Source organism: Nannospalax galili, unplaced genomic scaffold (assembly GCF_000622305.1).
Source record: "Nannospalax galili isolate Female #2095 unplaced genomic scaffold, S.galili_v1.0 scaffold786, whole genome shotgun sequence".
Classification (NCBI taxonomy): domain Eukaryota; kingdom Metazoa; phylum Chordata; class Mammalia; order Rodentia; family Spalacidae; genus Nannospalax; species Nannospalax galili.
Genome location: NW_008355774.1, coordinates 2,565,670 through 2,580,146, shown reverse-complemented (window position 1 = coordinate 2,580,146; position 14,477 = coordinate 2,565,670). Strand labels below are relative to the sequence as shown.

Genomic DNA, 14,477 nt, shown 5'->3' with positions numbered 1-14,477 from the left:
TGGCTGACTCTGTTCTTCATCCCAGGGAGGAATGAGCAGTTCTGTTTCTTCTTGGTGTCTGAATAAATCACAGTGTTCCTGTCCCTGTCATAGTCACAGATAGAATGGAGTACCTGATGCAGACCATAGGAGTACACAATCATCCTGCCACATGAGATTCACCAAAGACTGAGGTTGGTTAAGTAGATCTCAGAGAAGTAGCGAAAGTTTTTTTTTTTTCCCCCAAATGTAGAGGCTTTGAGACAGGGTCTCATTGTGTAGCCCTGGCTGGCCTTGATCTCAGTCTTCTGTCTACTAGCCTCCCCACTCCCGGACTATCCCAGAATCCAGCCCTGCAGTGGTGGGATTACAGGCCTGTGCCTCCACACTCAGCGCTGTTTTTACCACATTCCCTTTAACTGCTTGTTCTCTGGTGCGCAGTCTACAGGTACCATGAGGCAGATTACCTACTCAGAGGCCTAGGACCTCCTTAGAGGAGATGCATATTTAGTTTTTTACATCCTTCTACTTTTTAGTCAAGGCAGATAAAAGTTAAGAAAGTAAAAGTGAGGGAAGATTCCAGGGACCCTCACTTCTTTTTTAAAATGCTTTTTTTTGTTTCTTTTTTTGAAACAGGGTATCTCTGTAGCCCCAGGTGGCCTGGGAATCACTGCTTACCTGAATGGCCTCAGTGTCACAGAGATCTGCCTGCCTCTGCCTCCTGACTGCTGAGATTAAGGGCAGGCACCACCATGACCAGCTGGACCTTCTCTTCTTAATGCCTCTCTCACCCTCCTTCATCCTTTCTCTGCCTGGGCTAGCCTTTACAAACACATTAATAAACATTTGCCTTTGTGACTGGACATGACTGTATTCAGGGCATTGTATCCTGAGTGTCAGAAGGGCTTCTGCTTCTGATAGAGTCTTACAGAACAGGGAGCAGGATGCCTGGGCCTCCTTGAGGTCTGGAGCTCCTTGGACTCTTTCTAACTTGCCCCTCCCATCCAGAAGTTGAAGTTCCCAGAGTAGCACCTACCTTTGGGAAAACATGTGGATGCTTCTTACATGCAAAGACCCATTTATTCTCAGGAGAACAGTATAGGAGTTCAATATCATATGCAAATGCTTTTTACTGTAGAAAGATAGCATAACGTAGGCAACATAAATGTGTAGATGTGACCTGTAAACTCACCCACCTGAAATCAAAGCATCAGCACATATCAGTAGAAAAATACATGAAATCTTAAAGTACAAAGGAGTCAGCACTATCAGGTCTGAGATACTAAACCACTTCTTGGCAATCCCACAATCGTCATCCAAATCTTCACTTTGCCCACCTTGCAGATGGTGGGGATGATCCCATGGAGTAAGACTTTCTAGTGTTTGAGAGCTGGAGAGATGACTCAGCACTTAACAGCCTGGCCCCTCTTGCAGTAGACTCTGGTCCATTTCCCATGACCCATATAGTAGCTAACAAACATCAGTAACTCCAGTTCTTGGGACTCTGACTCCTACTTCTGGTGTCCTCGGGCATGAAGCACACAAGGTGCACTTAAATACATGTGGGCAAAACACTCATACATGTAAAATAAAAATAAAAAAAGAAAAACATTTGACTTTCTAGGACTGGAGACATGGCTCAGTGTTTCAGAGCTCAGAGGACCTGAGTATGACTCCCAACACCTTGTCAGAATGTTTATAGCCATCTGTAACTGTAGCTTCAGGGAATCTGAAGCTTCCTCTAGACACAATGGGTATCTGCTCTCAAATGTACACATACCCATACATAGATAAACGCAGATACATATATTTAAATTAAATCTTACAATATGCTTTTCTAAGTAAAAAGACTCTTCTGAAGCTCCCACTAGAACATCAACACTCTCAAAATTCACATCTTTCTCTCCATTGTCCCTGTCCAAGTTCAAGGACTCAAGAATAAAAATCATTTGAAAGACACTCCAGATTTAGGGTCACTTACCATCAAGAATGGACTATTCTTTGTAAGAAAAGCTTTCAAAGTATAACATCCTTGGGGCATGTTTATAGCAGCCAGAGAGTCCAGATCCTGACAGTTCCACACTTTGAGGGTTCTTTGCATGTCTAGAGTAATGGTGAGCTGCATCTCAGGGATGATATCCAGATTGATGATGATGTTCTCCTGGACTGGACTTGACCAGGTCTTAACACCCTAGGGAGCAACAGCAGCACTGTGTTCAAGGATCTCTGCATATCCACTGTGTTCATCCCACCTCTTTATTGGGAAGCCTCTTCCGAATTGTATGGGGTGCGCAGGGATCGAGGGCGCCAGCTGCTAGCGTGGCGCCGGTCCCCTGCGCACCTGGAGGGCGGCGGGTCCCGCAGCGCATCTGCTCTGAGTTGCTGGTGGGCCCCTGCTTCTCCGCTGCTTCTCTGCTGTGGGTCTCTGTTACCGAGGCTGGCTTGGTCGAGTTTCGCCCCAATTTCACCCGCGCACTCTCTCTCTAAGTTGGGGCCCGTCAGCTGCCGGGTCACGAGGAGAGGTGTGGGGCGGCTAAAGCTGGATTTCCGTGAGTCGATGACAGAAGGATAGTGCCCCCTGGGAAGCCTGGATCGTAGGCAATAAGACATGGGACTCAGCTTAGTCGTGTTACAGCTCTTTATTCAGTGACTCAGCTCGGCTCCAAGTCTTGGTGATCCAGCTCCAATTATTGAGGAAAAACCAGGACACTTTATACCATGGGGGTGGTAGTAAAAACCTTAGCTGATAGGTACTTTTAGGATGCCCCATTTACATGTGGCAGTAAGCTCCTGCCAGGCTGCCAGACTGCCTGAAAAATCACAAAGGAAAGCCTGGCATTTCCAGAGCCGGAGGCCATGTTTCTGTGGCGGCTACTTCAAAAGACGAGTCAGGAAGATGCCAGGGAAGCATCCTGCTGAAAAAGGAGTCTCTGCATTTGAATCGAGCCCGTGGGCTTTCCGGACATGAAGAAACTGCTACTTTGCACAGCAGGAGTCCCCAACAGAATTGGAGCCACTTCTTATGAAAAAATGATTTGAAACCTCTAAGCATCTCTAACTAGGCCTGGAGGCATATGCCTGTCATCCTAGCACAGGGAGGCAGAGTTAGGAGGATCACTACATGTTTGAGCCAACCTGGTCTACATATCAAGTTTCAGGTCAGTCAAAGCTATATCATAAGACCTTTTCTCAAAAAAGAAGAATATTGGAAAAATTCATGTCTTGATTACTTAGGGGGAGTGAGCATGAAAACAGGATCCATGCATTATACTCAGAGGCAGGAACTCACTACATAGAACATAACAAATAGGGCTGGCAAGGTGGCTCAGAGAACAAGGGTGCTTGCCACCAAGGCTGATGACCAGAGTTCAATTCCTGGGACCCACAGTGTGTAAGACGAGAATCAACTCCCATCAGTAGTCCTGACCTCCATAGTGCCATTGTCCCGTGTGTGCACTAACAAAAGTCCAGGTGTGCATGAGCATGCATACACACATAGACACAGGCACATACTCACATACCATAAATAAAATTCAAAAAAATTTAAAGAGAAAAACCAGACTTCTTCTGCTAAAGTCATTTATGCCTTTTCCTATTAGTGTAGCAGCAAGTTACTCTCCTGGCTACTTTGGGGCTAGTATTACATTTTATAAGAGATGAAGCCCACTCAAATATATTAATATCAGGAAAACTGTTATTCTACCATTAACCCTTCTACACTGGAAACTACAAAAGTAGCTTCTTTTGCAGACTTTCCTTTAACCCCTCCTTACCCTTTTTTGGTCTTTTTGAGACAGGGTCTCCCTGTAGCCCCAGCTGGTCTGGAACTCATTATGTAGACCAGGCTGGCCTTGAACTCACAGAGATCTGCCTGCCTCTGCCTCCCAAGTGCTGGGATTAAAGATGCACGCCCTTTTAAAACTGTGAGGTATGTCATGCGGAAACCAGAAGAGCATAAACATAAATGTGAATTTAGGAAAATGTTACAACTATTAAAATAACCACTTCTCAGTCCTAACACTATTTTTAAACTTATTTATTTATTTTATGTGTGTGATTGCGCTGCCTGGATGTATGTAAGTGCACTTGAGTCATGAAATGCCCTTAAAGGCAAGAAGGGGTTGGATCTCCTGGAACTGGGGTTATGGAAGGTTGCTGGGTACCATGTGGGTGCTGAGAATTGAACCCCGGTGTTCTGCAAGAGCAGCCAGTGCTCTTAGCTGCTGAGCCATCTCTCTAGCCCCTTGACTCCATTTTTAAAATACTTATTTTCATGTTTTATTCGTGTGTGTGTGTGTGTGTGTGTGTGTGTGTGTGTGTGTGTATGTCAAGTATGTGCAGGAGCCCATGGAGACCAGAAGAGGGCATCAGATCCTTTGGAGCTGGTGATGCAGACAGTAGTAAACCACTGGATGTGGATGCTGAGAATTCAGCTCTGGTCTTCTGGAATAGCAGTAAGTACTCCTAACTGCTGAGCTCTGAGCCACCTCCTTAGCCACAGCCTCCCCTCCATATGCATGGGATCTGTTGAAAAGCCCCTTAAGTGTAATCTCTCCTTGGAGTCAATCTCTCTTTTCCTCAAATGTAACTTCTACTTTGATTCCTTTAAAGGGCAGCCTGTTACAGTGTTTATTACCATGTAACAAATCATCCCCAAGTTCAGTGGCTAAACAGGTTTTGTTATGTTCAGTCTTCTCTCCTGGCTCTAGGTCTCATGATGGTGAAGTCAAGTTGACTTTGAAGGTATCTCTCTCAGCATGGTGTAGTGACTCAGGCCTGTAATCCCAGCACCTGGGAAGTAGAGGCAGAAGGTTTGCCACAAGTTTTAGGTCAGCCTGGGCTTCAGCGTGAGCTGGAGATAGCCTGAGAGTCTATCTTAAACACTGAAAAGAAAACACAACAAAACTCCCAAGATCATTCAATTCACTGGGTGCATTTTCAATGTATCACGAGTGACAATGTTACTCAGCTGTCTCCAATAGCAACAACCATGACCAGAAAGAGAGGACTAACTCTCATTCTGTCATTATGTAACAGATTCCTTTATCTCTTTATAAAAAGAAATAAAGAAATCTTTGAAAGAACAGAGGGCAGGCAAGATGGAGGCATTGAGATATCCATCACTCACCTGCTCCTCCACAGAAAATATCTCAAACAGATCAATAGCTACATCCTGAGCTGAGTGACACAGAGCACTGGATTCAATAGCAGAAAAATGGAAACCTTGTAAAATTTAAAGAACTGGAGGGACATAGCAAGAAAAACAATAATACTGTCACCAGCTACCAAGTTTCACAGTCGGAAGCAGGTCAGTCTCTCCTCCACAAGAATAAAGAATTCTCACTTCATCTCCCAGAGAACCCATGAGGCGCTGTGATCAGGAGCCATCTTGGGAAGAAGATTGTCTGAATTTAGGCTGCTCTTGGGTCAGAGGCCCTCCATAGCCCCATGTCTGGGACCCCACAGACACTCTACTGCACTGGCTCACCAGGTGGCCAGAGCACACAGGAGTGACTCTTACACAAAACCCCATGGGAGTGCTACATGGTGGGAAACTGGTGTCACAATGCTGAAGTAAACAGTGGGTACCACCCTCAGGAACTACATGCAGAGCCAGGCATGTGTGGCTTCCAGTAGGTGTCAGGATGAAGAGTGGTATCCTGAGTGGTTCCACTGCCCCTCTAACCAGACCTGCATGTGGGCTCCTGTCTCTAACAAAGCAGAGGTTCTCCACCTACAGGGGTTTTGGGGCCTGTTCAAGCAGAGCTACACAGCTCCAGCTCACCCTCTACCTCTGAGGCGCACTTCCTAAGAAGGTCCTCAGACAAATGATACCCAGGCCAGCCACATTCTCTTCTCTTTTCCACCAGAAAACTGTTAGAACTGATTAATACTTTCAGTAAAGTGGCAGGATACAAAATCAATTTAAAAAATTAGTAGCCTTTCTATATACCAATAATAAGCAGTCAGAAAAAGCACTTGAGGAAACTCTCCCATTCTCAATAACCTTAAAAAAATAAAATATTTAGGAATAAACCTAACCAAAGACATTAAAGATCTCTAAAATGAAAATTTCAAAACTCTAAGGAAAGAGAGCAAGACACTAGGAGATGGAAAGACCTACTATGCTCATGGATTGGTAGAATCAATATTGTGAAAATGACCATCTTACCAAAAGCAATTTATAGATTCAATGCAAATCCAACCAAAATACCCATGACATTCTTCACAGAGCTTGACAAAATCATCCTAAAATTCATATGAAATCACAAAATGACCCCAGATAGCCAAAACAATCTTGGGCAAAAAGAACAATGCTGGGGGGAGCACTATATCAGATCTCAGACTATATTACAGAGCTATACTCAAACACAGCATGGCACTGGTACAAAAAACAGATACATAGATCAATGGAACATAATTGGAGACCCAAACATGAGTGCATGTAATTTCAGCCACCTGATATTTGGCAAAGGTGCTAAGAACACATACCGGAGGAAAGACAGCATCTTCAATAAATGGTGCTCACAACTAGATCTCTACCTGTAATAGAATGAAACTAGACCCTTATCTTTGACCCTGCACAAAAGTCAACTCCAAATGGATCAAAGACCTCAATATAAAACCTGAAACTTGGAAACTGCTAGAAGAAAACATAGGCAGCACCCTTCAAGATACAGGCGTAGGAAAAGACTTTCTAAACCAGACACCAGCTCCTCAGGCACTAAGGTCAACAATCAGTAAGTGGAACCTCATTAAATTACAAAATTTCTGCACAGCAAAAGAAACAACTAAGGAAGGGAAGAGGAAACCCACTGAGTTGGAGAAAATCTTTACCAGCTATACATCTGACAGAGGATTAATATCTAGAATATACAAAGAATTCAAAAAAAGAAGAAAATAAAGGACCTAATAAAAAGATGGGCAATAGACCTAGTTTTCAAAAGAAGAAGTGAAGATGGCTATGAAACATCTTCAAAGATGTTCAACATCACTAATCATCAGGGAAATGCAAATTAAAACCACTTTAAGATTTCACCTTACAGCATTCAGACTGGCTAAGTACAAGAAAAAAAATGATACCAAATGTTGGAGGTGATGAGGGGAAAGGGGAACATTCATCCACTGCTGGTGGGGCTGAAAACTGGTTCAACCCCTATGGAAAGCAGTGTGGAGAACTCTTAAAAAACTACACATTAACGTCCCATTTGACCCAGTTATACCACTTCTTGGCATATACCCAAAGAACTCGTCCTATTGCAGAGACACTTGTACACCCATTTTTGTTGCTGCTCTTTTCACAATAGCTAAGAGATGGAAGCAACTTGGGTTCCCTCAATTGATGAGTGGATAATGAAAATGTGGTTCATATATACGATGGAGTTTTAGTCAGAAGTAAGAGAGTATGAAATTATGAAATTTGCAGGTAAAAGGGATGGAGCTAGAGAGCGTTATACTAAGTGAAGTAACACAAATGCAGAAAAGCAAGAAACATGTTCTCCCTCATTTGTGGATTGTAGCACCAATCCCTTATATGTGAGTATATGAATTCTGATGTAACACCAGGAGCCAGGTAAAGGCAAAGGATACATGGAGGTAAAGGAAAAGAAACAACCTGAAAGGGGGATAGTAAGGAACAGATGTTACCTGAGGGAGGTGGGAAAGGTGGGAGCAATTAGCAGGAAGGAGAGGAGGGAGGCACATACCAGTGTCCACAGTATGGGGGAGGGAGGGAGGTCAGGAGAGGAAAGATGGTGGGAGTCAGGAGTTGGGAGGGATTGGGGAGAGGGTGGGGATAATGAGAGCACTGTGACTAGGGAGGGAGGGAGGGAGGAGGGAAGCCAGATGGGAGAAAAAAGAGCAGATGAATGAATGGGGGGGGGCTAAGAAACCTAGAGGGAAAAGTAATGCCCTAGAAGCCCTATGAGAAATGCACAGTGTCTGAACATTAATGCATATGTATACCTGGGAGCTGCTTGGCAGGGAACACAGTGCCAGATAGAAGAAGCCTCCCTTAGAGCGATAAGCATGCTGCACAACACTCATCAAAGAAGCTTCTTTTTGCAACAGATGGAGGCTATGCAGAGTTGAACATCTGGTCAGGCACAGAGAACATACACCTGGGAGATTCCCAGTACTAGGTGACACATCTACAGTTGAATCTCTACAACTAATGCTCATAGAACATAGCTGAATAACGGGCACAGAGAGGGCTAATGCATCTCTCAACTCTCACCAGTGAGGCTCCCATGTACATTAGAGTGCAATGCACACAGAAGGCCACATCTGGCCAAGTTTTGAAGAATAAGAGACTGTAGAGTGTAGGATGGAACCTCATCCACCCACGGCTCAGGGACCACTGTGGAAGAGGAGGTGGAATGATTGTAAGAGCTAGGGCTGGTTCATGACACAGCCTATGTGTTTGTACATTTGTGTATTTATCTCTCTAGGAGAAAGGGAAAGAATGATCTGATAGGGACATGGCTCTGTCTGTAAAGTGTCTGCTGTGCAAGATGAGGATCTGAGTTCAGATCCTCAGTGCCATGTAAAAGCTGGGCACAATGGCTGACCTGTGACTCCAACACTGGGGAGAGGGATATAGATACTTAGCTCTTGTCGACCAGCAAATGTGGCCAATTAATTAGCTCCCGCTCAGTGATAGGCTCTGTCTCAACAAATTAGATGTAACAAGATCAAAGAAGACACCTGACATGTATCACTGGCATCTGCACACACACACACACACACACACACACACACACACACACACACAAAGACATGACAGACATCATTGCAGATCTTTGCTAAGGAAGCAGGCCTTGTCTGAGATGGATTTTATAGTCACTGCCTGTGCTGCCAGTATGTTTCCTATAGTTACAAATAAGCCAAGAATTTCACAATTCATTAACGTCTTAAAATTTTTTTATTGAGGTTTTTTTATATTTCGCATAACAGTTCTTAATCGAGTTTAGACCCCACCCTCACCCATGCCCCTCACCCCTCCACGGGACCTCATGTATTCCATCATACACGTTAAGTCCTATCCAGTCAAGCATTTGTACCCAGAAGTCCTTTGGTAAAAATTCATCCACTAGAGTCTAGTCAGCCTATCTAGAGAGCGTAAGGAATTTCTATTCTCCCTCACCCAGTAGTAATCAGTTTCCAACAGCTCCCGGACTAGAGCCAGCCTACTGCCCATTTCCCTCGCTCCAATCTGGGCCCTTGTCTGATTGAGTTGGCGTGGGTCCTGTGCCACCACCGCTGCAAGTTCACATGTAAGCTTCGAGTGGCCTGAAAGCCTCTGCTTTCTTATTCACATGAACCAACCCTGGCTCTTACAACCTTTCCACCCCCTCTTTCACAGTGGTCCCTGAGCCGTGGGTTGGTGAGGTTTAATATAGGAGTCCTATCCAGGGACACATACTCTGCAGTCTCTTAGTCTTTAAACCGTAGCCAGTTGTGGCCTTTTGTGTGCATCACACTGTTGTATAAGGAAGCTTTACTGGTGAGAGCTGAGGGATGCTCTAGTTTTCGCTCTACCCCCCGTTCCTCTATGTTCCATGAGCCTTAGCTATAGAGATTCAACCTAGGACTGGGCATCTCTTAGATGTATATTCTCTGTATCTGACCAGTTGTGGGATTCTGAAGTAGCCTCCATTTATTGCAAAAAGCTTCTTTGATGAGTGGTGTACAGTATACTTGTCTGTAAATATAAGGATTCATATTTAACATATGTTAAGAAGTTTCATTTGTCTAGACAAATGACAGAGATAGGGTTTTCTCTAGGATCTATGTCCTCTCCAGTCACGTGTATTTGACTATTTTACAGTGCCATTCATGAGTTCCCTCTAGATAAAAGTGCCACCACTGCACCAGTAGTTTGCTATGCCAGCCATTATGGTTATTAGGCTTTAGAGCTGGGTTGCACCATTGATTGATTTTTCTCCCTTGGCAGCTTGCATAGTATCCTCTAGAACTATGAGAGCTAAACTCCAGGCAGAAGGCTTCCAGGTCAGTTCCTGCTCCATTGCTCCAAGTCCTGTGTCTGAAGAATATCCTGTCTTCAGCAGTAGGGTCTTATCTTCCAGTTCTGGGAGATAACCAAGAGCTCTGGTAACAGCCTGTATTATTTTGGGAGTCTCTTGGACTATTATGACCAACCACTCAAAGGGAGGTCTCTCCTTGCCATACAGCCCTCAGGTATACATATGCACTGATGTTCAGACACTGTATGTGTATTTCTGAGGGGGTTTTGGAAGCAACATGTTTCCCTCTGGCTTTCCTAGCCTCCCAAGATCCAGTCATCTCTACTCTCTCTCCTCCCCATCCAACCTTCCTCCCTCCTCAGTTCAAGTGCCCCCATTATCCCCCTCCTCTCCAATAACACCTACCTCCTACCATCTTCTCTCTCCTGATTTCTCCCCTTCCCCACCATGGTCCCCTGCATGTCCCTCCCTCCTCTCCTGACAGCCGAACACTGAGTTTGTCACTTCACTTAGTATAACACTAGTTCCATCCATTTACCTTCAAATGTCATAGTTTCATCTTTTCTTACAGCTGAGTAGAACTCCATTGTGTAAATGTACCACATTTTCATTATTCATTCATCAGTTGAGGGACATTTAGATTGTTTCCATTTCTTAGCTATTGTGAAGAGAGCAGCAACAAACATAGATGTACAGGTGTCTCTACGGTAAGATGAGTCCTTTGGGTATATGCCAAGGAGTGGTATAACTGGATCATAGGGTAGATTCATTTTTAGTTTTTTGGGAGTTCTCCACACTGATTTCCATAGTGGTTTCACGAGTTTGCATTCCCATCAGCAGTGAATGAGTGTTCCCCTTTCTCCAGATCCCCTCCAGTATTTGGTGTCTTTCGTTCTCCTGCTCTTAGCCAGTCTGACTGCGGTAAGATGGAATCTTAAAGTGTTTTTTATCTGCATTTCTCTAAATTACTGAAGATGTTGAGTACTTTTTAAGGTGTTTCTGATCCATTTAAAAATGTTTTATTAGTTTTATTTTGTGTGTATGAGTGTGTTGCCTGCATGTGTGTGAGTGCACCCATGTTGTGCAATGCCATGGAGGTCAGAAAGAGGGCATCGGATTCCCCTGGAACTGGAGTTAAAAAATGGTTCGTAGCTGCCATGTGGGTGCTGGGAATTGAACCCGGGTCCTCTGCAAGAGCAGTCAGTGCTCTTAAACGCTGAGCCATCTCTCCAGCCCCTTCTTATCCATTTAAAAAATATTTTATTTATTGTTTTTTAAAAATTATTTATTTAATAACCACATGATTAGAAGAAGCATTTCATTACAACATTAACATACACAATTACAATTTCCAGAGCAAAGATGCATCTCTTTCAATATTGGTTGTAAATTTTTAGGTTCACAGTTGAATTAATACAGTTATATAATATTGAACTCAGTATAAACCCTATAAGACATAAAATTGGATGAGGTTTTAACCTTTAAAAAAGATCTCCATTTCATCTTAAAATATACTGTTTCATACAGGAAAGCTCATTTTTAATGCTACTAACACTTGGATGTTTGCACATGTGTCTCTAATCTCTATGTATCTGATTATTACTAGTCATAGTCGGTTACTTTCTGAGATCCACCTGAGCATGGATATAAAATCATTGGGTAGATTTCAGTGGTAATGTGCTTCACCTCTACTAATTAACATGGAGAAAACTTTTATTTATTTTTTTTTGAGAGTGATCATTGCTTTGAATTCCTGTCAAGATTCCACATGCCAGGGGCCACATGGGCCAGAGACCCCCCCACCGACAGAATCCCCAGCTGCTCCCATGTACATGATCATTACAAAAATAAATATGAAAAAGCAGCAACTCTTTCATGATGGTGGAGTTGATCTGATGGTGATTAAATGTGTCTAAGCATCTGGCATGGCTCTTAAATTGCACCATAGAGATCTGGAAGCACTTGGTTTGGTCTGAGGCAAAATGGAGGTCCTGGAAGAGGCTGGCCTCACGTCTCAGAGTCAACATACATGCCATTGATAAGGTAGTCCACCTGTGTGTAATCCCTCTTCTTGTAGCTTTTGGAAACTTGCAGGGCAAACAACACCAGGACCATGATGAAGAGGGTCACCCCTAGTACAAGCACTACCAGGAGGAATGTTCTGTTCACTAAGGATGTGGTCAGGGGCTCAGTGGTGACCACTAAGTACTGGCCTTGGGTGCTGAGTTAGCACAAGTCTGTGGCTGGCACCTGAGGATCCTCTGAGCGCTTAGGTATGGGTCCAACAGAGGCAGTACCAGGTGTGGCTTTGGTCTCTATCCACTCTGGGGTCTGGGATGTACCTGGCCCACCAGTGCCCTGTGGAGGTGATGTAGGACTTGGCTGTGTGGTGGGGGCTGTGGACTCCACCTCAGGGGCTGGACTGATGGGAGGCACTGGTGTGCTGGCAGTTGGCTCCTTAGTTTGTGCCTGGGTGGTGGTCACCAGTGTGGTGGACACTGAAACCACAGAGGTGGTGCTGTTGGAGGGGCTGGGTGTGGACCTACCTGTTGTGCTTTGCACTGGCTGGTCCGATGTCACTTGAATGGTGGTACGTTGTGTTTGGGGCCCTGTGGTGGGTGTGGGTCCCATGGTGGGTGTGGGTCCCACGGTGGATATTGGTCCCACAGTGGGTTTGGGTCCCTCAGTGGGTATGGGTCCCATGGTGGGTATGGGTCCCGTGGTGGGTTTGGGCCCTGTGGTGGGTTTGGGGCTCATGGTGGAAATGTTAGTGGGTATGTTTTCCACAGGGCTCAGGGCACTTCTCGGGCTGCTCCTGTTTGTGGTAGTCTCAGCCATAGTCTGAACAGGTGGGCTTGCTGTTGCCACCACCACTGTTCTTGATGACATATTGACACCTGTACTTGGTACTTGTGCATGGAGTATGCTGAGGGAAGAAGGCCCAACAGTGGGCTAGGTGGGGTCTGTCCTGTGGATGTGGGGCCTCGCAATGTGGGTGGTACAGGAGTTCTGGGGGTGGCACTGTGTACTGTTGTTGCCAGAGTGGTCACATTCGTCCTGTGTATTATCACCTCTGTTGTGACTATGGTGGGGTTCAGGCTGGCTGTTGAAGTCCTTTTGGTCAATGTGACTGGAGCAAGTGTCACCATGGCTGTTTTCTGGCTGTTGTATTAGTGACTCTTTTAACTGCATCCTTGGGTATAGTTCTCTTGACTTTAGAGAACTGCGTATGGAGACACAGATGCCACCTGACTTCCAAATAAGGGCAATGAAGAAATCCAAAGCGGCATCAAGGCTGTCCACATCTTGGAGTGAGCTGGGAGCAGGGCTGCTAGTCCCTGAGCCTCCTGCAGGCCAGCCTATCAGGCTGTCAATGGTCCCCTTCGCTTGGCTCTGGGATCAGAGACAGCTGTTCAGTGCATGCTCGGAGGCCAGGCCATCGTCCTCCTTGGGAAGGAAGTGGAGCAGTGGGTTTGGCATTGTGTACTGGCCACACAAAGTCTGGCTTTACAGGTGAGCACAGCTTGGCGGGGCACTCCCAGGCTGTGGCATGTGTTGAGACACCTATAGGACAAAGGCAGATGCTCCTCTGTGGCGGCAGATGCATCCGGTAGCCACGGGCCCCTTGCACCGCAGCGCAGCCACCTCAGCCCTGCGCGGAGACGTGGCCTGGGCGCAGCCAGCTCAACCCAGCCAGGCAGCGGCTTGCCAGGCCCCTCCCGGACCAGAGAAAACTTTTTATGCCCTCTTCATCAAATATAACTCATTTGTAAAATTTGTTGTTTTTTTGTGTGTATTTCATACAGAACATCCCAAACAATCTCATAGCACACTCCCATAGTCGTCGTGTCCCCCCCACGTAATCCCTGTTACTGCCCACTGTGTTGTCAGTGCCCCCAGCCATTCCTCAGTCCTTGTCCATCTGCTGAATCTATTCCGCCTATCTAGAGTTCCTTGTTTTACAAAGATCAGCTCTTCCTCTTCTAGCAGCAAACAGTTGCCAATATTTCTTTAGATAAGATTGGGGTCTGCTGTTCATTTTCCAAGTTCTGTGCTGGGTTACTGTCTGAGAGTCTCTTGGGCCACCCTGGCTAACAACTCAAAGGAAGCTTTCTCTAGTCTGGCATTGTTTCTTGTTATGTAGCTTTTAGCTATACACGTGGACTCTTAAAGAATTATATTGATCCCTTTAATCTTTGGTTATATTTCCTTTTGGGTGTTTAAGGGCATACAGTTGGCCCAGATAAACCAATTTATTTTTATTCTTAAGGTGGTTTGAGGATCTGTTCCTCAGGGGGTCACATGGGCTTGGGAGGAGCCCCTGGCTCCTTTTACCAGTTCCGCCTATGTGAGGATAAGTCAAAGGTCCTACTCGATCATGGCTGGCTTCACTTGGAAGCATGGAGGAAATGATTCCTCTATGTTGACCCTCCTCTTTGTAGACTGGACTGGACACTGGTTCAAGTCCATTTGGTGGGGTCTCCATGGCCTCCTTGATCAAGAGTATAGGTA

At 45.2% G+C, this 14,477-nt stretch overlaps 1 protein-coding gene across 1 annotated transcript; it reads right to left on the bottom strand.

Moving 5' to 3' along the window:
* Window positions 1-11,972: 11,972 nt before the first annotated feature.
* Window positions 11,973-12,854, bottom strand: LOC103750245 (uncharacterized protein C11orf24 homolog). The gene is given in 1 exon segment (XM_008853277.1): window positions 11,973-12,854. A coding segment is annotated over 1 exon segment (882 nt).
* Between the last annotated feature and the right edge of the window lie 1,623 nt (window positions 12,855-14,477).